Source organism: Leuresthes tenuis, unplaced genomic scaffold (genome assembly GCF_036924035.1).
Source record: "Leuresthes tenuis unplaced genomic scaffold, fLeuTen1.0.hap1 SCAF_5, whole genome shotgun sequence".
NCBI classification, from domain to species: domain Eukaryota; kingdom Metazoa; phylum Chordata; class Actinopteri; order Atheriniformes; family Atherinopsidae; genus Leuresthes; species Leuresthes tenuis.
This window is the reverse complement of record NW_027325359.1, coordinates 17,300,752-17,327,949: the sequence shown is the minus strand read 5'-3', so window position 1 is coordinate 17,327,949 and position 27,198 is coordinate 17,300,752. Positions and strand designations below refer to the sequence as shown.

Genomic DNA, 27,198 nt, shown 5'->3' with positions numbered 1-27,198 from the left:
TTCTATGTGGCATTAAGTTTTAAAGTTGTCTTATTACTTCCACCAGTTCTTGTTGAAGTTCATTCTTTTACTTAAAACTTGAATGTTTCTAAAAATCATCAGTTTATAGTTTAAATTATCTTGTGCTTTTTTTAAACCTTTCAAAGTGATATTCCCTCTGACTGCTCAAACCTCAGTTACTGGTCTTATGATCGGTAGTCTTGCTTTTAGTGCCTCAGTAACACCTTTGGTGTTTTTAGTCAGGGACCAGAGCCTTAAGTACCTCCAGACCGGCAGATCTTTTTTTGGGTCACGATTTGATCCGTAGAAAAACAACATTTCCAAGAAGACCAATTATGGCATTTCAACTACTTGAATGTATTGTTTTTTGATATGACAAAAAACATGCAAAGCCAACATGACTGGTTTTGGCTTGGACTCAAGAGCATGCGCTTTGGCTACAATATGTGTTGTTATTGAACAGCAAGGGAACCATTTTTCCTGCCTCGAAGCCCTAACTCCCTGTCTTATCATCAAAGGTAGTTATTAACAGTGCGCAGTAGTGAGAATGAAAGAATGAAAGTGGCTGTCAGGTCATTTAGCTAAATGAGCATTTTTATACATTCTAAAAAAAGATTGCCTTACAACAAGTAATTTGTATCCAAAGACACTGGGGTCTTCCTCTTTTACCCTACGTCATATGACTGCATTCCCAAACAAATAACTGTTGACAAGTCTCTAAAACGTGGGCCGGTTACAGAAGTGTAAACAGCCTGGACAAAAAAAGAATAATCATAAAAGTCTTGAATGGAACATTTGAAAACCAGGCTTCTGTAACTCACTATGAACCCCCACTGCAGGCGCACCAAGTTTGAAACGACTCGTAGAAACTTGCTGAGGCCAGACTGTCATGACGAAGCAAAACTGCACTTTTCACGTCTCTTCACGCCTGCATTATTGATCATTCCCGATATTTTTAGCAGGCAGGCCTGTGACGTCCCTGTTCCAATGAAGGGATGCAAGGTTATCATGAATAATTCAATGTTTTAAGAAGAATCCCAACTTAAACGCCTCACAGGATCTCAGGATTGGCAGATCAGATGAGGCACGCTCACTGAGCATGTACTGTCTCTGTGTTTTGCCATGTAACTTAATTATTCAACACAATGGGACCGGTTAGGAACTAGGAGGAAACATAGCTGGAAACCAATGGGTTGAAAATATTTTACTGAAGGGGGCCACCCAAGAAACGGCCATTTTAATTAGAAGGACTTTATCAGAAATTTTTGTTAACTGGAACAGTTGTGGCTGTTAAACTAAGTCTCTGTGGTGTTCGTAATTAAATGGCTCTAAGAGGGGAAGTTGTTGCGCCACCATTTTATCTTTTTCCTATGCTTGAAAACCACAGGGGGTGTAAAACACCAGCATGACTTCACGCAGCACGTGGCCTGCAGGCTTTCTCACAGCAGGATGTTTTGAGTGTGTGTGTGTGTGTGTTTCACCAAATTATGTCAACCTGCATGTTTTCAATAAGTATTTATGTACCTGTTGTCTATGTCAATGCCCATATAAGGATGTGTGTCCCTGTGCATACATTTTACAATCCCCTTGCATGAAGTGCGTCGTTTTATATTCTCAGCATAAATCTTCAGCTTCTCTTAAACTAACATTAAATGGTTCTTCACATAATAATGCAATGTGCTTAAATAGGACACACACACACACACACACCAACCCGTCTTTCAAACAGGAAGAAGGAAGTGGTGGAGTGAGAATTATCTGGAACCCTAATCAAAAATGTCAGAGTATAACAGCTCACCTTATGTTTGCAGACTTGAGCCAACACTCATGTGCACTCATGGACCTTTTCTTAACCCAAGCTAAACCACACCACAGTTTTGGCACCCTGCATGGTCGGTGGAAATATTTCATTTCAAATGATTTAACAGCAAATATAAATCGAAATTAGCTGGATAATCTTTTTGGGTTTAACCTCAGCTTTTGAGGTGAGGTTAAACATTTGGTTCGTATACATTTCTAGACTTATAATCAGCATTCTACTGCTTTTTAAAAAGCAGTCTCCCGCTACGGGAGATTAACTTTACTGTTAATATGTCTCTAACATGCCTCTTAGTGCTCAATGCAGGTAAATGCTTTCAGGAAACAACTATGTACACTCTTTACATTACATAAGCATCCTACCAACTTATCTCACTTCCAATATCAACCAAATTGTCTCTGCAGTTTCCACTTGAAAATGTAAGGTTGACTCTCAATCCATCTAGCATAGGAAAGCAATTTTAAAGCTTTTAAGCAATTTACCCAATTCATTTTTCCTCGTGCAAGACAGAGAAATTGATAAGTACAACTGCATACAAAGTGCAGCTGAAGGTTGTGGATGTTCTTCCTGTTTTTTGTGACAAATTACCATTTTCTCCCTAAACACACCACATCGGTGGTATTGTCTCTTGCTTGGGACTTTTGAGGATAAAGAGAGCTACTGCTGATTTTCAAAACCCAGACCAGAACTCATTCCTGTATAAGCCAAGAGCTTTTTTTCTTCCGTTTCTGTACCCATCTTTGCTTTAATAAGAATATTAACAGCAGGGAAGCACTTTGATTGGAAAATGGGTATTCTAATCCAAGAGCTGTGGAAAGCCTGACTTGGTGAGATGCTGAACAAAAACACATAATTCTGGAAGGTGTGAAAAGCTTTTTCATGTCACATTCAGCTGAAATGCAGAGGATCTACTTTTCAGAGACCTTGAGCAAGACATAAGAATAGTAACAAAATGTTTGAGAACAAGAAATTACCTCCACTGCATCATTCCGCAACTAAAGTCAAGGCTTTTTTATGAGTATTACCCCTAACTCGACGAGAGATCATCCAGTCTACTCTGTTTAATTCTTCTTGGCAGAAAGTTAGGGAAATGCCAGCCTCTGCTGTGCAGCACACTGAGATTCAGATGGTCAGACGCTGAGACACCTCATCCAAAACTCCCTGAGACAACTGTGGGTGGATGGGACAGCTGCCTAACACACTTTCTCAAATGTTCTTATCCAAGTAGGAAGAAATCATTTCTGAGAAGAGACAGCAACATTTGCCAGGTTCTTTTTTTTTTCCATGTTTCCTTTGTATAAAAACAGGCGTGTTATGGATTCCACAGGTGGCCTCAACTCGCTCCCACGGCCTTTGGTCAGGCCCTTATTTTCACTATTCGTGTAGTGTGTGTGTGTGTCTGTACCTTTTTATATCTAAGTGAGGACTAATTTGAATACAAATGTTTAAGAGGCAGAGCAGTTCTCGCACGCAAAGCATTTCAGCCAGTCCATTAGTTTAAAGGTTAAGGCAAAGTTTGGGAATTACCAGGTTAGAAATACATACACAGGCGCAACAATTTGAGAACATGCCAGCTAATTTCAATCTTGAACCCTACAAGTTTGGATATTTTTTTTTATATTACCAAAGCACTGTCCCTTGTACATCATCAAGTTTTTTTTACAAAGTTAATTTCATCCTTATAAAGCATTCGTAACATCGTTCTAGTAAAAACACACTGACGCCTGCACTTGTAAGAACTTACTTGCGAGCTAGCAGTAATTTCTTCTCCATCTCTGATTTGAAATCGCAATGTTTCTTGCCATGTTAGAAGTATAAACTTACTTTACAAACAAAGATACAAAAGTATCTGAAAAACAGCCCCCTCCCCCCGTTGCAGACACTGATCCACTGACCCCCCCGACTCTCCAGGCTGCTTCAATGTCTCAGTGTCTGACTCTCTTGGCCGTACTGTTGGGGATTTCCCGTTAGGCTGATGTGCTTTTACGCCACACTTTTATTTTTGTATCTCCTGATGAACAGGGACCTTAGAGGGTCTTTGGGTTTTTGCTTTTCTCTCTGCGTGTCCATGTGTATCCCTCGACCTCAGATCAAACCATGTCTAGAATAACAGGAGGAAACTTTCATGGCATGACAACAGAGGCCGCAGGACAAAGTTTATAAAAGCTGCGAGACTCATTCGTTATTATATCTCTGATCACGCCGTCTGGGCCTGTGCTACACAGCCAGCTCAGAAAAAGTCAATTTATGTGTAAGGAGACAGAGACAAACAGACTGAACAAGGATCTGGTTTTTGGCCTGTGCGCTGTATATTCCAGTGGAGGTTGCACATTCCTAAGACAAGACCACATGACAGGAGCAATGGGGTGTGGGAGAGTGGGAACAACTATTGTTGGTCTAAACTAGCTCGTAGCTGCGTTGGCTGACAGGCAACGTACTGTATGTGTAAATTTCCTCTTCCTCAGACAAAAAAACTGTTTCTCCACTGAACCACTAAAGGCTTTGGGGACAGAGAGATAAACTAAAACCACTGAATGCTAATATTCTGTTGCACTACAACACTACAGCTCTTCAGTGGAGCCTATCTGGGTCAAGCCGAGGCACCCAAGAGGTATATTTCCCAGACTACAAGTCTAGAGGGCTGTATGGGGAGGGTTAAGAAACACCACTGTTGCTTGACTCCACAGGAAACAGGAAGTTGCAAAGGAAGAGACCCCCATCAAAAGAGGCTTAGACAGAAGTGGTGGGGGCTGGGGGAATGCCACAACAAACCTCCTCAACAAGCTCCACAGCATGCACACAAACACAGAATCTCCCTTACAGCTGACGTGCTTCATAACAAAACGATTGGCTCCACTATTCTTTCTTGAGACAGACTGGAATTCGTTCAAGCCACGCCTCTGCTGCCACCACACCACACAGTCCCCCTCTTCACTATTCGTTCCAAAAACAGAAAATGCCAAAGGTCCCTCAGTGTTGACTGTCTGGTGGCAGCAAAGGATCAGACGGGCTTTATTCCTCTCGGAACAATCAGTGTGTTTGTTTGGTGCTGATCATGTGGCTACTGAAAAGTCACCTCTGCAAGTTTGTAGGGCACGATGAGCCTTTCTCCAACAGTCACCGTCTTCCTGGTTGTCAGGGCTTCGAGCAGCATCTCCTCTTTAACCTGGAAAATGAAAAGAACGTCATGAACAACACTGGAAAAAGATGTTGCCTCGGCAGGGGTGTTGATGATAGACTGAAATATCAAGCCGCTGTGATTTGATGTCAGCTGAGAAAATCTAAACATTGTATTACACAACCACTGATTATGAATACAATTGAACAAAATTATTTTCTTTTTTTCTCCAAGTGGAACGCATGCTGGCAGCTTGAAAAATTGGCAAAGCGGTGAGTGACTGTGCTGTTTTAGTATATTAGATTCCAGTGGTGGGTCGTCAGGGCCTGCGAGGCCTTCTCTGCTGGCCTAAAAAATATCTGAATCACAGACTGATGTTAATTATATTTTGTCCATGAATGTCCATTTATTTTATTGAATAATTCCAAATAGTCTGTCCGCTTCCTTTCATAGCTTTTCCCTTGGTTGCGCCGATTCCAGACGTGTATTTTCATATGAAAGCATTTAACCAATCACATTTCAGCCATCGTTTGTTGCCAGGGTCAAAGAAATCTGCCTGAAGGCCTTCACATTCAGTTCAGGGCCCTGTAGCATAAAACAAGTGTAGATCAAACTGTTGCTTCAACCAATCAGATTTTGAGGTGGCGACACCAAGGCCTTCCAGCAGGCGTACAGTGACGTCAGCATATTCGTACCGTTTGATTGGATAGTCAGAGTGAACTAGCCAGAGCTAGCAAACTGTATCTGCAGCGAGCTGCACAAGCAAAAATAGTGTTGATTTTATAGCCGTTTTGTCAACCCACAATGGCTGAAGGAGGAGAAGAAATGGATGTAAAACTTTAAAACTTCTGAAACCTATGCCAGAAATATGAGAGGGCAGGCTCGACTTTCAGCATTAGCTTAGATGGCGATAGAAAAGGACTTCTTGATGGAACTGAAATGCACAAATAATCTGTATGAAAGAGTAACGAGGAAAGAAAGGAGGATGGATTTTGTGTACAAATAATCAGGATTTTTGGAGAATAAGAGGTTGCTATTTTAATAAATAATATGCGGTTGTTATTGATGCTTTTTTAAATGTGTGTGGCAGCTGTAGCTGCATTAATAGGAGACTTGTGCACCCCGGGTTTGTTTCTTCAGTAAATGCATTTATTCTGGCTACACGAGTTATCTTTCTGCAATGCAACAGCTCTTTATATTGTATTTCTGCAAAAAAATATGTTTTTTACAGCCATAAAATAGTTTTTGAGGGTGGATTGATTCAGACGGAGCACTACTGAAGGCCGAGGTGTGAAATGCACGGCCCGCCACTGTTAGATTCATTGTTTTTAGAATCATCATCATCATCATCATGAATTGAACTAATTCATCAGGCATTTAAGTCACCAGACAGCCAAACACAAACAGTCCCTAGCAGTCGCATCTACAGAAAATGCATTAGTTGACTCTGTCATGGTGACTGTGATATAAAATGTCACGTCACTCAGCTAACCGACCCTTATTGCCCACAGTGCTGAAGCTCATAATAGTCTCGCTGCTTCTCTCTAACACAGCTGACCAAGATAAGCCTGTAAACACTGCACGCTGTCCTCAGAGACACACACACATACAGAGGACAATCCTATGTGGCCTGTGGGAAACTTGGCCCCAGACAAACCGCTGATGACAGGGCCACACTGGGAGAAGCAGATGTCACTGCGCACATCTCCTCTATCTACAGGGATTATGGGAGTGGGCCGAACAGCTGCTGCTGAGACCACGTGTATGCGTGAACGCAAGTGAGAGCACATCTTTGAATGTCTGCATGATGTCTTCATGTATAAAAAGAAAGGGTGTTAACATTCTGACTAATACCATTACAGATCTATTTTTGCCTGTTAGCTCTTTTGTTAAGGCTCTGGCTTCAACAGAGGTGGGGTGAGAACAGCAGCGGGAGTGCGTGTGCATGTGTGTGTGCAGTGAGTGGTATAATCAGACTTCATTTCACACTGCCTGGTAATCCCACAACTAGGAGCAAAGCCTATTCTGCAGCCTGGTGATTGGTCTTTAGCTGGTACATTTCCATGTATTTGTTGCTTGGTAACAGGCTCGGTGTTCTCTTATAATCACAGCTCTAACACCATAATTCATTGCAGTTTGTAAACGCTGGTTTGGAGTCAGCAAAACTTTCATTCTGACCGGTGTCGCTCTCCTGTTTTCTGTGTAAAAGCAGACCAACAGTCAACTAATTCAAACTGCAGCGGGATTTTTTTCCCCAGTGAGGTGCTCTCACTGGACTGGTTTCCACTTTGCATAGGAATCTTTCTGGCAATTTCCAATCATTCAACTCTCAACCCTAGAGGATAGAATTTTTGTCAGCCATACATCAGCCCATACATACAAGCTCCACTTCCTATTCAAGTTGTGCCTCCACAGGAAACAGGAACTCCTAGTCAGTTTCATTTCCATTCAAGCATCAATCCACACAGTCCAAGAGAGGTGCTTCACATCACTTTGCAAAAACAGTGCAATGGTTCACATCCAGTCCAAAATGTGAACTGTCTTACATTCCAAACATCTGTTATTCATGCAAACTAAAGTAATTCTACATTCAGAGCGTGAACAAGGTGGCTGAGTTTTCCATTTAAGCAATTCCAGCCTGGCATGACCCACACAGAAACGCATTTAGCAAACCTAAACAACCCATGTTACCATTTAGTGGACTCTGTTGTGTAAAGCGTCTCAAAATAAAGCTATCCAGCACTTCATCAATAAAACATACGGTAAGATGTTTTAAAAGTGCTCGTTTGGTCCGTACGCTTATACATAGCTACAGTGGCCCGATGAGACCAAAGAATTAAATCAAACCTAACCGTACATGTGTGTGATGTTTGCTTTTCGTCTCTTTATAGAGACTCAACAAAAAATTATTCAAAAACCGCTTTTCTTCTAAAAACTGCACACATTTCCACAGTGTGTAGGGTTGGATGAGCATGACAAACAAAACTAACAGAGGTACTACAAAAACATTTATCTAATACGGTTTTCCTTTTAACTGACCTCTTTTTTTTTGCCATTTCATCTCAGCAGAACTTCAGTTCTGTTGCCAAATTGAATGTATTTGAATTGAATGAACGTATTTGTGTCTAATACCCTGTGGTTTGGGTTTTCTTCTTCGTCTTTGCTTGAAGAATACTTTATATGTCCCCGTGGACAAACAGTCGTTCCATCCGCGCCAACTATCAGGCATCCAAATAAACTTGAACTCAAACACTGACCCTTGAGCATGTGGCCAACATGTGGCTCAGCTCACGTCACTGCCACTCTGGATCTCTGGGGAATCAAAGAGACCAGCCTGGATGTTAAAGGGGAACCCTGATATGCTCTCCACAGTCATAACATCCCGGCGGTGCTGTTGACAGGAGTCTCCGGCGCACTTCGGACATTGTTTTGTCAGCGAATCAACAAGCACATCCTGCTAATGGTTGCGGTTTTTAACAGGGGCTGGGAGGTGACATCGTCTCTCAATCCCATAAACTTGTAAACACTGCGTGGCGCGTTGACCCATGCCAGAAAATGTTTTTTTCCATGTCTGGCTTCATCCTGTGGACAGATAAAAGGTCCGCAGCAGTCTAAACCTACAGGCCACACCGATTAGTGTGTGTAGACTCGCAGTGTGTGTTGACCAGACTGAACTGAACTGAACTGCCCTTCACTTTTAGCCTGTTCTAAAAATAAAAATCAAATATAGAAAAAGAGGAATAATGAACAAGCACGAGACTGTAAGATGCACCAGTACTGTAAATACTCAGTTTTACTTCTACAATCCAACCTTAATACCAGAGGCTGGATGAACTTTCACTGAACTTTAATTTTAGACACAAAGTGCTGAAACTAAGAGAATTCATTTGCTCTCAAATATGTAATAAGTCGTGTGTTGTGCTGTTGACAAACAAGTGGGAACTAACTGCATAAGACTCGTCTCTGAAGCCTGCATTAATGATTGATATGACTGCATTGGTCATTTAAAAGTGATTTAACCATGCAGGTGATATTGGGACAGAGACAGGGACTCGCTGTTCCTGCTGGGAGAAGAACGCCTCCGCAACAGCACGCCAGCACAAAAGTTCTGAAAATAGCCTCTACACAAACAGTACTTTGTGGAAGTACTGGATGGTTGGACGGCTCTTTGGGACCTGAAGCACCTCTTAACTTCCGCTGTCACCACAAGCTGTGCTTGTGTGCCAAGAGTACTCTGTCTGCTCTCTGAAAAGCTTTTTGTAAAAAAAAAAAAACTAAAAAAAAAACCACATGTGGGAGGTGAAATCCCATTTTCTAACAGCATTCAACGAGCACAGAACAGAGGAAGGACTTATTCCCTTAAATGGATGCTACCTTGTTTTGAAAGCACACTCATGGGAGTTTTATGCATCTTTAGTGGGCATGTGATGGAATGACTTGGGCGAGACAAAATGGCAAAGCTTAAGAACTTAGGGAGAATAAACAAGCTCTGTGGTAAAAACCCTGCTTCCATTCTTCATGTTTACCACCCATCAGGGAGAGCAGAGTATTGCATTTCTGCACAAAGTAAACAAGACAAATGGCATGTTAATGAGACATTTTCCGTGCGCACTTTCAGAGGGTAAAAAATGAAATGATGCGAATCTTCACAGAACTTTGATGTTGCTGATTCAGAGTTGATGAAAAGGCTGCGTGAGCCGCTCACCTCCAGCAGCTCCGAGACGATGGGCAGGACCTCTGGGTTGCAGATGTCGATGGAATCATCCCTGTAAGTCTTCTTCTTGTAGCGGATGTTTCCCAGGTGCAGGATCGCCGACAGCAGGGAGAAAATCCTGAGAAGGAAGACGCTCCATCACTTTCACATTCACATCATTTTTGGACAATTACTCTGCTGAGTTATCTGTTTATATGTGTGAAAGACCATTGAAAGACAAAGAAAAACAAGCTGACAACAACACTGTCGGCAATCTTACTGTTTGCGCGTGGCGGGTAGGAAGCCGACCATCTCCATGGCCAGCTGCAGCCGCTCAAAGTCATGTTTCAGGTCTTCTCCTTCTACTGTGAAGCAGTCCTGCTGGTGTCGGGAGGAAGCACACAAAAACAGAGAAGACACGAGAGAAAAATCAACACCGGTGGGATTTTTTAATGAAAACACAGCTCACCAACTTATAAAGAAACATCACTGAGAAACTAAAGGCTGTCTATACTGATTCACTGTCCACCAGAGGCGAGATTACTGTTTGTTTCACACAGCAGGGTTTCATGAAATCTTTCATGTATAAGAATATATACGAAATTCTCGTCCTAAACAAGCCAGTCCGTTTCCCCTCACCACATGTGACACTATTAACGGGTTCTTCCTATTTATGACTTCAAAATACACTTTAAGTAAGACAAAGGTACAAATTTTTTAGAATGTTTTGTCATCAGATGGATTTATAAGATTCAACAAGTGAGTGAGTTTGACATAAGTCATGCGACTTCAATCTATACTTCAAGAAAACATTCAGAAGGCTGCATCACCCGACGGAAGACCACACATTCACTATCTATCACAGTTGTCTGCCTGGGATCAGCAATCAATCCGTCAAATGGCACATTTTCTTAACAGCAAACAGCTGAACCAGCATGTCATAATGTCAAGAAAACATATAATTTCCAGAGTTTATTTCAGCAGAGGAGACGCAAAGCCACCGGGGGAAACCCTGCTAAGTGAACACCAGCACATTCCTGTGTAATCATGAGACACTGATATCATACAGCGTTTGTTACCAACTTTGAGATGAATAAGCGCTGCCATGGTCGAGCTACTCAATGAATGAGCGCAATGTTGAGTAAAGGAGTGTGTGGAAGTGTACTTATGCAGTTATCATCAGTCTCCTCGGGCCGTCCGGTCAGTCAGCATGTCTCTGCTCCAGCAGCGAGCCTCTCGCAGGCTGTAATTAGCACATACCACAGCGACCGGCCAGCGAGAGAAGACAAGGGAACCTATAATCCACACTCTGAAACTGCCTTTTCTACACTTCACCCTTCCACACTCCTCTGCCTCGCCATTGTTTTCCTTTGGCTTAGAAATTGTCAGGGACTGCAGAGCCAACAATCAGTGTTCTTCTGTTGTGAGCTTCTCCTCTTCCAACAAAGGGGTTTTGAGGCTTCTTGAGCCACGGAGAGACCCGGAAAGGCAAGTTGTATGGTCCAACTCAAACAGCACAACGTGATATATTGAAGGTAGTTGAGAAAATAAAGATCAATTTTGACAGTTGCAGGGGGAATGCTTTGGTTGAAAACTAAAACCTTGGCTATTGTCGCTTTAAGAAGACAGAAAAGTACAAAAGATGCCCAAGCGAAGCGAGGAGATGATTGAGAAACAGCTTGTTCTTATTACTCATTTTAAACAAAGAGATTTTTTCTCACTTCAGAGCCTGCAATTGGAATTGTATGCCAGTTGCAACACTTCTGGTGCAAATTGGCAGTGAATAACCTCAAGGCGAGAGCCCTGTTGACTGTGCACATGGAGCTTTGTAACGGATCCTCTGCGGAGTCTGTTAATACTGCAGCTATGCGCTTCTAGTTCACACTTACTTACCATGACTTAGTCATGATTTATGTCTTCAAGTCTCCTGGTCGTTTTGGTGCCAAATACAGCATGCCACCCCATCACTAGACATTCCACACAAATCGTAGACACCCAAACAAGCATAAAATACAAACCCAAACCACCGAAGCCCAGATCCAAACACCCAACGGCACTCATCAGAAAACAGACAACCAGAAAATGTTTGGTCTTTGGGATCTTTAGGCAATACCCACATTTCCTTATTCACATTGGTTTATTTTCTATTTTTAGCTCCAGACGCTGCATCTGGAGTTTGTGTACACTCGTCACTGTTCAAAGCTCTCCGTGTCTCTATTTACTGCAGCGCAAACTGACCAGTGGTAGAGGTCAGGGGTTAAATAGGCCCAGAGGGTTGGTCAGATGCTCAGACAGCTGTCAAAGGCTGCCAAACTTTCTGTGTGTGTGTGAAGACGGTGACATCATCTCCTCAGATGGTGGGGGTCACGGACCGATGAGGTCACTCAGTGACCTTAGAGGGAGACGGTGTGTCAGCAAACCGCGAGATGGAACGCTTGTGTGGCCAGAATATGTGTGGAAGAGGCAGAAGGTGGGGTGGGAAGGAGCACAGGAAGAGAGACATCTGAAAACTCTGAGGTTAAAGGAGTAGCCCAACAAGGTGAGGAGGAGAATGTTATTCTGCATTCTGGGCAAGAATAAGATGCGAATATTACGACTTTTCAAAGCCATTTAGGATTTAAAAAGACTTCTAAACAAGGATAAAGTGAGTCAATCAGAACTGCTGTCATGTGAAAAAGAAGGTACAGTCTCTTTTAATTCAAAGGTTTTTTATATCAGGACATAAAAATGATTTGGTCATCATCAGATCTTAGTTTGGAAACAGACTTATAACCCTTCTCTGATTGATGGGCAGCAACAATTGCTCCACTAAGATAAATGCTGATGTCTTTCCTCCTTGGCATTGTTTTAACACAGGCTGAAATGCAGCAAACTAGGTGGGCAGCAAACAGAGCTGGTCCCACTTACTCATGATCAGTTCATCAAGTGTTTCTGATTAGCAGCACCTGGCTGCCAGTTACCCTCTTAATTCTTATTGAAGCAGTAAAGGTGTTTTAAACACACTGCTTCTGCATGTCTGCTTAGTTTTTGTGAAAGAAATGATGTCATGTGTTAATAATGTTTATCAGAGGTTGTATCTACCTCATTCTAAGACCTGGTGAGGACCAGCTGACCCTTCTTTATTATGTCCTGATAGTAGCAGTCCTGTAGTTAAGTATATAAAAAAAGTATAGACTCAAATTTGAAGGCTGAAAAGGCAGGTCAAGCAGCTACAGTGAGTTTCTTTAATACTCTAGAACTCATTTACTTACTAAATTGATCTGGTTTTGCTTCATCAAAACATAACAAGATAAGTGTAAAAACTAATTTTTAAATTTGAGTTGGAGTACAGTTAATGTTATAAAGCTGTGCCAGAAAAACAGCTTGCAGTTTCAGCAGGCCAACCATGTCCTCTATTAAACTCTGTGCTAGGAAAAGTACATTGATGTTGTTTTGAAGCATGTTCATCAAAACTTCTCCCTTTCGCAAAATAGGACAAAAGGCCCTATCTGCACACACAGTAAACTTACTGTATGATGCATCAGGTCACAACAGCTGTGAAACTGTCTTTGAGAAGAGACAGAAGCAGATGAATCTATCTATTGACAATCTAAAATCCCCTCTTTGTACAGTGTGTGAAGGGTTTGTAGCTTCACAGCAGCTGTAGCCATCGTGGGGTAACAAAAGTTACATTTATTTCAAAATGTATTCCAGAGTCAAAGCAGAAAAAAAAAAAAAAAAGGAATCATCAAAGTCATTTGAAACGATTTGTTCCGCACAGCTCTCCTTGTGCTGTGCATGCTCCTTCCAGTGAGGCGCGAGTATGTTGTGCGAGCGATTTGAGAAACAGAAATGTAAACAGATACTTCTACCTTTCATGTTACATCTGTAACTAGTTGGAATTTAAGAAGACAATAGCTTTTTAGAGCCCACTTTAAGGGTAACGTGAGTCCACTTTTATTATTTTGAAGAGTGGATAGCATGCTAAAACCCTTCGTTGGATAAAAGAGCTAAAGAAAAAGTGAGGGTGAAGACGAAGCCAACGTCAAGAATGAAATACAGTAAGACTACGAGTTATTTATACGAACCGATTCTCATGTCTCGTGTGTTTGCTCACCAGCAAAGTCAGAGTAATATAATCTACCATACGGACATACTGAATCCCTTAAACACACACACAACAAATCCCACTGACCAAACATTCTAAACTTCAGGTGGAGGCTTGCAAGACAGTGGCAGGCTCACGGACCAGATTCTCATCAGACACACACAACTAATGGACCACACACCTTGTGGGGAAGTTTCAGGATGTGAGGACTATTGATCACTTTGAAAATCATCTCTTTGATCAAGAGAGAAACGTTTCAGCATGTAAGTTGTTTTAGCTGTTGACTACTGTATCATTAATGATACTGCATATTATGACAGTTACGGCTTCTCTGGTTGTGTTTTTTGACCCTTAACTAAATATCCTGCAACAACTGGTGGCTTTGCACTGGCGGAATCTTATCAAAAGTGACTATAATGTCAAATCTTGTCATAACTCTCAGTGTTTCACGTGTTTGAGTACATGGGGGCTCCTCTCTATGCCCATGTTTAATGTCAGAGAAGAAATCATTGTAAAGCAACACAGACTCTTACTGCAGTCCCTCAGTAGGAAGAGATAAAGTCGAATACTAAATGCCATGTAATGTAATTAATGGACTGAAATCCTGAACCTTCCCTTTAAAGATGGCAGTTTCCATTTCCCAGCAGCAAATTATCCAAAAGCTTTGTTTGAAGGGATTCCTTGTTGTCTGGAATTCATTTGGTTAATCGACACATAACCATTGTTTTATGTGTAAAACAAACAAAACCTCCCTCAGAGAAAATTAGGAGGGAAAAATCAAGTTCAACTTCAAAATTCAGGTTCGGATTTCTACAATTCAACTCGTGGGATGAAGGAATGAAATTGAATGATTACTGAAGTATCCCTTCAAACGTTTTTTTTTAGGCATTTCATCACAAAGCTCGGTGCTGACCGCCTCCATCTTTGATCCAGTTTGCTGAAAGCAGGCGGATGCGGACAGCCAAGAGACAACAAGACCAAGACTGGCACCCAAAACCTGGCGTAGCAGAACACACCGTGAACACAGATGTACACAGACAACTTGTCATCCACGCGATACTGACCAGCTCACTTTCATAGGAATTGTCCCAGTGGAGTTTGTGCGATTTCTTTGTCATCTGGAAGCAAGGCAGAGCGGGTTAAGAAAGCTTGAATTACACACATATCTTTTGTTTTTTTCTTCTTCTTCTTCTTTTTATAAATAAGAAAAGAAAAAATTATAGTGGGAGAAAAAAATAAATAAATAAATTCTTCATGCTGTTAAAAAATTTTAAACCTACACACAAACAGACACACACGTCCCCGGAGCTGTACTATTTCAATGAGTAATCAGAGAGCGAGTAAAAAGACTTTCTGTTTAGGGAACACACACTCCCTGCACTGCTTATACTGAAACCATTAGAATTACAAATCTACTTTAGTATACAAGTGATAGTTTGAGCCTGTGTGAGCCTCGCACACGTACAGCCATACACAAATATTTTTGTTATGTTGAAGAGGCCACAAAGACACCATCAAAAGCCCACAAACATGTAAAGAGACCACAGAGCAAAACGGTGTGATGAAGGGCTGGAAACTGCAGTATCTTGACCAGCCTGACTGCAACGCTTTTACACACCGCCGCTTATGTCTCCAACAGTTCTCTTCGGCAAAAGGCCGCAGGCATCCGAGGGCATCCAAAAGCACCAATTCATCACGTCACATGACACTAGTCTCCATAAAACAACTGCTTAAAAAAAAAAACGATAGCCTATAATAAATCTCACATTTTTTAGGCCTGGATTATGAAACTACTGTTTTATGTATTGGACGTGGAAAAAGATTCATATGTTACAATATCTAGTGAGACTTGCCTGAATTCAATTTCTTTTAAAAATATTTTTAAAAAGGTGAGATTTTCAAAAAGAAGTATTTACAAAAATCAGACAAATGCCATTTTTGAGTTGTTTTAGATGGCGAAAAAGCAGAAGTAGCTTTTAGCTTCGGCTCATTCATCAAGAAACCATCTGTCCAGAGTTTGTTGTCACTTTCTACTGCAGGTGGGTTGCTGATATACAAGCATTACACAGAACCCCACTTCAAAGTTACTAAAATATCCATTTAAATGATACTGCAGCTGCTACAGCTGGAGCTTTTCTGCTGGATTTCTGACAAGGGAAAGCTCTATCTAAAAAACATCCCATCTTTCTCGCATTCACTGTTCCCCATTGAGCATGAAAGAGACATCTAATTAGCAAATATTAGTAAAATAAAATCTTACGACATCGTCAGCTCTTGAATACCTTATCTGTTACTTTGGCATATGTACAATGTTACACTGTGCATTGTGGAATTGGAACAGATTGTCACTTAAAGTCATGAACACCTCATTTCTTTGTAAATTTCATAGCGGATGGTCTTTTAATTGACATTCTCGAACAAAGACCCAGTAATAGGTCGGAACTTAAGTCTTGAGGGTTAATGCTTGATTAACTGTACTCAGTTCACTCTATCGCCAAGGGAGACACACACACCCAAACACACACAGACATCCATCTCTGAGAGGAGAAAAAGCTAAATATAATACGAATTTTGCTCCTTTGTGGAAGGACTGAGTGTGAGGCGTGCACAAACACACGACTTCTGGCACTACACATAACCAAATCAGCGCCAGACTGACTCCAGAGTTTTGCAGTTTCCATGGAAACAGAGCTGCATGGTAGCAGGCAGCGAGATGGGGGTTGTTGATGATGTTGTTGTTGTGGGGATTAAAGGAAAATTGGGGGGGAAAAAATAAACGTTACTTTTTAAGGAAAGGAGAGGGAGATGAACAAAGAAGATCGGTTTTCTTTTCGTCTTCTTTCTGTTGGCTCCCCACTGTGCTGTTGCACTGTAGAAGGAGGGAATATGAATCTTCACGCATCAGCTGCCAGCACAAACAGATGTACTGCACAAGATGCACACATATGTGGGCATGTTTTCAAGCATGTACACACACACACACACACACACACACAAACACAAACAGATGCCCAGTTCTGGGCTGATGCAATCAACATTTCTGTGCATTTAAAAGTGCTCCAGTTACGAAAATTTATTCAGAAGCCAACGCAGACAGATTGCCTTTCCGAGGCACCTTCACTTCATTTGACAGAAAATTATCCATTTTTTGCGATACAAGTGAGTGTCTTTGCGTGTGTTCTGTGCCGACCTGGTTGAGGTAGTGGTATTCCTCGGGTCTGAGCAGGTGGAAAGCCGTCCTCTCTTCTTCACTGGATCCAGCCAACAGGTAGTAAAACACATGGTAGTTCCTGCAGAAAAGGTAGAAGGTAAGATTCTACAAACCCAAACACCGCTCTTGTATCGATTTCTTGAATATTCTTAAATTCCATCGGAGGTGAACTGAGAGCAGCAGTGTTTCTACTCCTTAAATCAAACTTAATTTAAACAGCATCTGAGAAGAAGACCGTATTCGATGATTCAGAGCTGTGAAGAACATTCCACCAGCCGCATGTTCTCTAAAAGCAAACCTGCAACGTGTTACAAATGAGTCACACCGTTGACTCACATGTCAACGTAATGAGCTCTGATTAGCCGTGACAAAGGCTGGTGTTTCAGCCAGTAAGCTGAGATGTAACCTTATTACAGCTGGAAGTTAGCTTTTCTTCTCTGCAGAAGGACACTTAATGCTTGACGGAATGGTGGAAAGTTCTAAAACCCAGGAAAGATATCAAAGAACCCCCATCTTAATTGGTGTAACAACGCGTGCTATTAGCGTTAATTTAGGGTGGCGATGCTAAAAGCTGCAATATGAGTAGAAAACACCAGAGGTGTGCATCTCAGTGAATTACCACTACTAATAATACTTTTTTTTTTTAATAAAAAAAATCTGACCACTCATTACTAATTTACAGCTGTGGGTGTGTGACACAAACGGACTGAAAATACACTGTTACTGAGCAATTAATGAGGTAACCAAATCAGTGTAGATCAGGTTGCTCAATTAATCCAGTTGTTCTACAAAAGGACCTTTAATTAGTTCTTTGAGCAGTTACCTGCTGAGCCATGAGGCTCACCTACAGCTGTGTTTCACAACATAAATTCCAAAAAAGTCGAGACACTGTGTAAAATGTAAATCAAAAACAGAATACAATGATTTGGATATCTCATAAACCAATATCTTAATATTTTAAACTAAAAACAGACTGACTAAGATGTTGAAAATGCAACATTTTACCATTCTGTAGATAATAATAAGCTTATACTGAATATGATTGGCAGCAACACATCTAAAATAATGAGGACATGACCATGTTTTCCACTGTGTAGCAACCCCAACAGTCAGGAATGTTGTCCCATGCTTGTTTTATATGGGATTCAAGCTGCTCAACAGTCTGCTGGGTCTTTTTGGCATATTTTACATTTCACGGTGCACCAAAAGTTTTCAGTTGGTGAAAAGTCTGGACTGCTGGCAGGCCAGTCCAGCCCCTGCACTCTTCTGCTATAAAGCAATACTGTTGTAATAGATGCAACATTTGTTTTGCATTGTCTTGCTTAAATATGTACAGCCTTCCCTGAAAAAGATGTCATTTGGATATTTGGATAAGAGCATATGCTTTTCTTTAGCCTGTGTATAGCTTTCAGCTCTGATGGTGCATTTCCAGATGAGCAAGTTGCAATTTCCATGCATTTCTAATGCACCCCCATACCATCAGAGATTAAGGCTTTTAAACTGAGTGCTGATAACAAGCTGGAAGTCTGCGTTCACAGACAATGACTTCTGGAGGTGTTCTTGAGCACGCACAGGGTTTCCATGACAGAATCATGCCCAGTTAATGCAGTGATCACAAGCATATCTGCAGTTTCATAGAATTTTGTAATGGCGTTATATACTGTAGATGATGGAATAGTAAGTCTTTGCAATTTTACACTGAGGAACATTGAACTGAAATTTAATTGAATTATAGATGCACTTCTTTGCAGATTGCTGAACCACTGCCCATTCGAGAGACTCCACCTCTTTAAGGTGCTGCTTCTATACCCAATCGTGTTACCAATAGGTTGCCACTTAACCCAATTAGTTGCAACATTTTCATCCAGCTGTTCCTGTGAAGAACCGCTCATTTTCCAGCCTTTTGTTGCCCACTATATTGTGATATGTTGTTGCCAATAAAATCCAAATGAGCATCCAACTTTGATATATCTCTTGTCATAATGAATTACTGGTAGATAAGAAAGATAAAGTACAATGCTTTTCAAATGCAAATATTCACTGTGTAAACCAAGAGAACTTTTTAAACTTGCATGTAAAACATACAACATTTATTTGTATGTTACATTTTCAAATAATACCATCATTTTTTCTACCTTCCACAGGCTTGAGCATTTGTTTCTTTGAAACAGTAATGTCAGTGTCATCCAACTTTCTCTATTAATTTCCATCGTGTGCCAATACTTAATTTCAAAGCCCTTATCAGCTGATAGTTACCACATGCTGATATCATTCAGCACCCTCAGTTTATAAAAAAAAGAAAAGAAAAGAAATTTAATGAAGAAAAAATAAATAAATCAGCTTTGCAAATGTTCAACTTCTTTAGAAGAAAGCTCAACAGGGCACCTTCAAGCATTAAAGGGTTATATTCTTTTTTTTTTTTCTTGAAGTGTGGTATGTGTGAGGTATTTGTGAGTATTTGAGTGTCTTCCATGGAGTTGACTGCCGTCAGAGTGCTCTCAGTTTGAAGAATCAGAACGGACGCAGATGCTAATAAGCAGCTCGCTAAACTAGCTTAACTTACAACAATAAACTTTCTGCTTGCTTACTCAGAACAGCTACTCAAAACGGGGACAGGAGATATATACACAACTGAAAAGTCATAAATTAAAAGTGGTTTGACAGAGGGCTATTTTGTGAGTTTTTACGTCAGTTAACTTTATGATGTGTCAATGTTTGTTTTCTGAGGCACGACAGTTTAGCGTAGCGTGCAGCCGCCAGTCAATGAATATACAGGGCTTGCTCTTTAGCTACTCCACACACACACTCTATTATTGAGGAAATGCAGAACCAATGTAAACACCTGTTCTGTTTAAAGCAAGAGTGAAGCTCTGTGAAAGATAAAATACTGTTCGCTCAAACAACTAGAAATTCACAAGGTTTGAATAATTTTATATCAAGTAAATCATGGTCCATGAACACTGCAATTAACTTTTTCTCTATTTTCTGACTTTACCACCATTATTCTCATTATGCTCAGCAGTATCCCTGAGAGCTCAGATAATTCCCTCCTTAGTGTTGTGTTTTGTTTTGTTTTCTTCCCTAAACTGGGGTCGTGCAGAGGCAACCTGTCCCGGATTTAAGATTTAAGATGGTTTGCAGCCATCATCAGCCGACCTCCTACTTCATCTTCATGCTTCTGGTCAGAGCAGTCTGGGAGGTCCTGTCTTTAGTTTCTACCCCATCAATATGGCCACCAGGCCCTGTCATCAGGGTGAAATAGAAACCTCAGGCCAAGCAGGGTTACAGAGATTAAATGACCAGTGGTGACTTTTCACATCTTTTTTTACTCTCACAAAACCATCGTGGCAGGAAGATCAGTTACTTCATTGTTTTTTTAATACATTTATTTTACTGTAATCTGGGAAATGAGCGACGTGATGAAATGGAGGATGTGTCTGTGTTAAGAAGAAAAAATATCTTTGGGTTAAGCGTGCAGCTGACTGGTTTGCGAATGCTCACAGTCTGTTAGGTAAGTGAAAAAAACAGATGAGTCTGGCTACATCTTTGAGAAAAACAGGATAATAAAAAAAAATAAGTCTGTGTTTGAGTTACACTAAAGAAGAAAGTAAGTATTGACAGAGATTTGTCTCAAACAACACTTCCTGTAATTTCCCCTCGGTCTTTAGAAAGAGGAAAGGCCAAACTCAGAGGGAAACCAGATCATTAAGAAAATGACGAAGGCCTAGTTTGGATGGACACCTCATAGATCTGAGTTTGAAGAGGAAATCGAGACTGCGTCAGTATTGGGTTTCTTAAAGAGAAAGCATGTAGAAAAATATGGATTTAATATCTTATCTCTTCAAGAGGTGGGACTATGGCTCTGAGTGCTTCAGATTTTTACATTTATTTATGGCTGCATCACTTCACCTGGGGTTATTCGAGGTTCACTGTTTTAATCTTTTTTACAGAGGAAAAAATGTAATTAATCGTTTAATTTCTCATCGTATCTACAGACACAATCAAACCAAAAAGTTGCTTTGGCTTTTGATATTTAACAGCAACACACTCTGTTGTAAATGACAATGACCCAACAACATTGTGGTTGGTGAGCCAACTCGGTAACAGATGTGCCAGCGATCGACTGATCAGTACCCAGTCAAAAAGCTTTATCCAGCAACTCATCCGACAGCCTGACTTTTAAAAAACATAATCAGTTTCGTCTTCACCTACCTCTCATTGTGCTCCTGGTACACCAGACGGGATTTCTCCAGCAGATACTTCTCTACATATGCTCTGGAAATAAAAAAAAAAAAAGAAAGAAAGAATGAAATGAAGGCCAAAAGAATCTGAGGACAAAGCCACTGAGGCTCCGACTAAAACTCGACTGATACTAAAGGGGCCGGCCACACCGGGAATAATTACTCTAATTAAATCGATAATGATGTAAGCACCCACACGGCTGAGTGAAAACATTCTGTAAACAGAGAGCACGCACTGTGCTCCACACGCTCCAAAATGGACTTTGCTGACCTGCCGCTGCTGTATATTGAACAGAGAAAAGAAGAGAAAAACAGAGCGCTCTACATTCACCATTTCCTACATGAACGAGAGGAGCTGGGGGGGAGGGAGGGATCTACCACTCTGTTACAACAACTATCCTCTTTTGGGAAGTAATTTCACTCTTTGATGATGTCATGGCTACTGTCAAAGAGGACGCCATAAACTAATAAGTGTGTGCCGCAGGTAATTTGATGTTGAATTTGATAATTATCTTTTATTTGTATTCTTTTTGGCCAAATATCATGGTGATAGTGCATTCAATAAGTGTAGCTTTAGAGACGCGAGCCCAGGTGTATTTTGATTCCCTCTCATCTTTTTTCTGCTTCTCCAACCAAATATCAATCCCAACGATATTGATTATCGCCATCGTCGTTATAGCTGTGATTTGAACTCCATCCACGTGGATTGGAACAGTCTTTACAAGCATCTTATTTACCGCCGTCCTTGTTATAGTTATTGCTGTGGACGCCGCTTAAAGGTTAAGCTGACAACAACCAAAAGAGAAAGTTGGCAGGCAGAATTATCCGATTTTGTGGTTCTGAAATTGTGATACGAGAATTATAATTGCTTCGTTTCAAGATTTTAAAAATTTACACTTCAGTTCAATACATAATGTATTGCAGTTTACAATATTTAACACACCATTTGAATTATGCAAACAGTAAGAAAAGGTTTAAACTAAACAGTTTTATATCAACTTGTCACTGATTTACAGCCATTATGTTGAACACAGCATTTAGTCATTATCAAATCATTTATAGCTCATTTGTTTCCCTTAGATGGGATTGTGTTGGCTGTGTGACAATTGTGTGTCAGCTTCTATACAAGTTTTTTTTTGGTGTGTGCCTGTGTTTCTGCGAGTGTGTGTCTCACCCTCTGACAGTGCCACTCTCCTGGTAGTTGACCTGGATGAACTTTCCAAAGCGGCTGGAGTTGTTGTTGTGCGCCGTCTTGGCGTTCCCAAAGGCCTGAGGAGAGAAAGAAAAGAAGTTCATACAAGACAGGTGACGATTTCCAAGCATGAATGAGTGTTTCTTCATTCACCACACCGTTAAAGAAAAGCATGAAAATTCTTTATAATTGACCGGCAAATGATACTACTAAGCTCCCCTTTCACCAGCAGGTTTTAATTTCAGATAAACGTGTCAGTCTGCAGGGTCTGGATATCTCCTAGCAAGCTTTTTGATGGGAATTGATGGGGGAAAAAAAATGTGTTAGGAGTAAACGGAAAGGCTACCAATCACAGCACTGTAACAGAGGTCAGGAGGCGCAGCAAGGGGCCCGCAACAGACACACGCACACAAATGCACAAACTCGCAGTTAAACTCACACTCAGACACGTCAACCATGAACTAAACTGCCAAATTCCTGCAAAGGCAAACAGTCCAGAGCTGAAAACAGACACAGTCATTACTTGTGGGAGTCTGTGGGCATTTCTGCTAGCACACATGCACAAACACATACACACAGAGGGAGCCCATCGTTAGAGGCCCCTGAAGGACTCATTCAGGATCTCATTAGGAGTCTGATGAGCCCTGCTGGGGTGGGTTTGTGAGGTAGAGGGAGAGGAGAAGTAAGACGAAAGATGAAAAGGGCAGCAGCGAGGCGAGAAAACCCAGCACGGAGAGGAGATACAGAGGGAGAGTGGAGAGACAACCGAGGGGGAAAAGAAGCCAAAAAAGAAAGAATACAAAAGAGAGGAGAGGAAATGCAGACTGAACAGAAGATCAAAAGCAAAGAGAATTAAGATAAAAAGACAAATGGAAAATATAAAGAGAAGGAGCTGCGGAAAGAAAGCAGCCTTGATGGAAATTGGGCTGGATATGGAGGGAAATAAAGAGATTTTTTGAGGAGATGAGAACAACTTAAAAAGAAAAAAGAAAAGAAAAAAGATGTCTCTGGTAGGAGACTTTAGAGAAGAAGAATGTAAGCATCATATTAAGTGTAACAGTTCAGAGCCGCAGTGGTGAAATTTCAAGCAGATGCAATCAGTATTATGGAGCTGAGATAAATTACTATATAGGAAGCAGCAGAAAAGCAGCAGAGGGGACAGAAAGGCAGAGGCTCAGAGAGAGGTGGGCGTCACATAATTGATTGTGGCTGCTGGGTGAATACTATGGCTATGGAATAACACGGTTAATAAAAGTAAAGTCCTGCTTCTGAATCAGGCTTTGGTCTCTGCATTGATTCATTCAGAAACACCCCCACCACAAACACACACACACACACACACACAAAAACACGGCCAGCTTGACACACATTCACCAAGACAGTAAAGACAAAACAGCCAGAAGGAGAAACAAGAGTTGATTCTCTCCTCTTTTTTCCCCAAGTCTTTCACTATCTTTCAAACAGTTGCTTGAATCCCCCTTCATTCCTCTTTCACATAATGTATCCATTTTATCCCTCCATCACAGCCCTATTAGGACATAATATGTGTCCATCTCTCCGGGGTCGAGACATGGAGACAGAAAGTTTGGATGGCCAGTGAGCTCTCCTCCAATATCCTGAATCCAAAATGTAAATTGAAACTGCAATTCACATGATAATGACATAGCTTTCAACCTCCGTAATTTTGGGATATAAGAGCCGTTCTGTGGCAAAATATTTCCAGTTTGGAGTTTTAGGGGGAAAATCCACTTCCTGAAATGATTGAACTGGGCAAACCGGTGGTGAAGGAAAACGCAGCACGTAGAAACAGGGAGGACGTTATTTGCTATGTTTGTGTGTTGGCGCATAGAAGAAGATGGATGCTAAATACGTCTACATTTCTGTTCGCATGTGTGCATGCATGCGGCACACCGCGTGGAGCTTGTCTGCGTGCATTCTGTGCGTGTCTGAAACAGATTAATGAGGTGGGCGGCAGTGTCTGGATGATTTAATGGTGAACTCTGCTTCATGGTCAACGCCTGCTGTGACCACAGCACAGGAAAACACACACATTGCAAATGCATGTGTGCATACGTAAGACTGTGAGTGTGTGGATAGACCGGGGGGAGAGAGTATCGAGTTTGGTTGGCTTCTACATGTAAAAACCAGACGCGTGCGTGTGATACGAGGGCTCAGAACAGTATCTGAAAGTGGAAAAGCCTTAAGGCAGCTTTCCTCAAGCTGTATTTTTTTGTTTAATGATTGTGATGATTGAAAAAGCAATACTACAAAAACAAAGGTTTGTCTCTTTCTTTTTTTTTGTTTAGTTTTAGGACTAATTAAATGTTATATGATAGAAAAAAAAGAGAAGAGTGCACAGGGGAGATAAAGTCAATCAAACAAGGGGAAATTAATTTCATCTGGCCTGTTTCATTGCTATTAATGTGTATGATAAACAAAATATACACAATTTGTAGCATGTCAACCTCCTCGCTCTTTCCTCTCATTTCAGCCACAGACTTGGAGGACACAAAACAACACTCATTCTTAGACTCAGGGGATGAACCCTACAGTAGTTGTATTAGCTACGATGCGAGATGGAGCGACAGTTTCGGAGCAACAAAGCCTGCTTAGGGAAGAGGTCAGGCATTGTAACAACAGAGACTCCAGTCCATTTCCCATCAGTTTCTTCAGTTTATGCTGTTTTTGTTTGCTCCCCGGCCACATGCTTACTCGTGTAACTGCGGAGACAATGATGCATCTTCCATCACACAGTGGTCATTTTCAAGCCATAGCACAATGTTTCCCTAATCCAAGCTACAACATATGCTACTATTAGCCTAAGTCTGACCACACCTTAGCCATGTGGCTGTCGCAATAGAGGATGGATTAACTGTACAACATATATTTGAGATAGTTTTGGCAGGCAACAGATCAGAAAACACTTCTGTGGGTCAAAGATATTTTGGTCTTACTTTGGTGGACGAAAAGTTCACCTATGCTGCCCCTAGACTCCATAAAAATGTTTTTTTTTGTTTTTTTAAAAACTCTAAATGAAAACTAAAGAGTCAAATCATTGATCGGAGAAACACAAAAGATTAAGTGAACTGCAGAATATTGAGATATTGAGTGTTGAGATGATGAACTGGTTGTCCTGTATAAATATCAAGTGGCTAGAATTTTTTTTATTGTTGTTGCTGGGCACATAACAAAGACTGATGAATCTAATAAATAAAATAAAAAAAACTTGCAAATGCTTTTGGGAGAGAAAGTATAGGATTAATTTGATATGCAACAGCCCAGACATGCATACAGCATGGAGAAAATCATGGTAATGAAATGAATGGCAGATATTATATATACTGAAAATAATAGACAGCTGATTTCAGGTTTGCTGTTCTGTCTTGACGAAACGTGAAAGAATATGGAATACCCGATACATTTGCTTTCACCATACAGGACTTAGACTTGAAGGAAATAGATCAACTCACTGTAAAATTTAATTTCACTGAACATAAACTGAATAAATCAAAGTCTTCATTCCATAGCCTGCGGTGCCATACAAAATCCAAAAATTTGCATTTTAAGTGTTAAAAACAGCTCATCACAGTTTCCACTTACACAAAAGGATACACTGCTTAGCAGGTCATTTAAGATTTTATATTAAAGCAGATCTGCTGACCCAAAGGTTTAATCCTACTGTGACAATGTGTGTGTCTCTATATTTAAGTCCAAACTTCAAACTAACAATATGCTAATTTATGCTTATGCAATGCGATGGCCCAGAGGGCTCTTCCACGCTGTCGCATTACGTTAGCTAGTTACTTCCTCCACAGCTGGGGAAAAAACCCAGGATCCGTATTCTCAGAAGAGGGAAGCAGTGGTGCAGGATTGTTGGAGGGAGAGGGACAAGATGGGAACAAGACTGTTCATTTGCATGTCAAGACCTTCCTTAAAGCAGTGGCTAAAATTAGCTCAAATATTAATGTTCATCACCTGCTGCGTTCTCCTACGATTTCACCTTCCTTCTTGGCCTTATTCACAGCACATCTGCAGTGCCTCCCCATTAGCTGACCTATACCATGAAATATAGGCGGAGATGTGCCAAAACCACAGCTGGGCTAGCGTCCATTAGCTTGCTATCCAAGTTTCAGAAATCACAGAGCAGATACTATACAAGATTATAAAGGATATTATTTAACATTTGTACATTATTCGATTTTATATGATCTATTTTCTAGACTTAAAGTCAATATTGAAGAGCAAATGACAGTTCCTCAATATATTGCAGATACAGATCATGTAGCTTCTTTTCTTTAGGTAGCTGTAATGCTAACATGAGCAAACCAAAGATCGAAACTTAAATTCAGCCTTTGGGCATCCATGCAGCCTTTCAGAGCAGTTTAACCACACACTCTATGCAGTGTGTCAGAAAGGCTTTACACACACATCAACAGGCACACAAACTGCTGACAAACATAAGTTACATACACTAAACTGCATTCGGACAGCTAAATCACTGGTTTAAATGAGGAAAAGAAAAGATGAAAAAGGATTGTAACAATTCCCCGAGGAGAACTTCCCCTTGAATCGTCTGTCATTTAATGAGAACAAAGTAGCAACACTGTGAGAGCTTTTCAATCACAGCAAATAAGACAGAGTGTGAATATTTTCCCTCTCTCAATTTCAGGAGTAAACTACAACAATAATAATGTAAAAATGTTAGAAACAACATTTGATTTATAACAGCCCTGCAGTCTCATAAAGGCATCTCCTTTCAAAGATGTGTTGGGCTGTTTCATAACAGTTTACTTCATAATAGCTCAATTTAATCCACTGTACCTCCATTGGTACCCAC

General features: G+C 40.9%; 1 protein-coding gene across 13 annotated transcripts in view; it reads right to left on the bottom strand.

Moving 5' to 3' along the window:
* Window positions 1-27,198, bottom strand: part of LOC140307432 (unconventional myosin-IXAa-like) — a 125,379-nt gene that overhangs the window by 41,997 nt on the left and 56,184 nt on the right. For 8 of the 13 annotated variants that reach the window (XM_072386314.1, XM_072386319.1, XM_072386320.1 and 5 more), the window contains exons 3-9: window positions 22,344-22,438; window positions 21,141-21,203; window positions 16,908-17,007; window positions 14,782-14,835; window positions 9,911-10,011; window positions 9,643-9,769; window positions 4,896-4,985 (exon numbers count right to left, since the gene is read on the bottom strand). In XM_072386314.1, the coding sequence (XP_072242415.1) occupies window positions 4,896-4,985; window positions 9,643-9,769; window positions 9,911-10,011; window positions 14,782-14,835; window positions 16,908-17,007; window positions 21,141-21,203; window positions 22,344-22,438 (630 nt within the window). The remainder of the gene's footprint in view (window positions 1-4,895; window positions 4,986-9,642; window positions 9,770-9,910; window positions 10,012-14,781; window positions 14,836-16,907; window positions 17,008-21,140; window positions 21,204-22,343; window positions 22,439-27,198) is intronic. The other 5 variants (XM_072386315.1, XM_072386326.1, XM_072386325.1 and 2 more) reach the window with 3 other exon arrangements.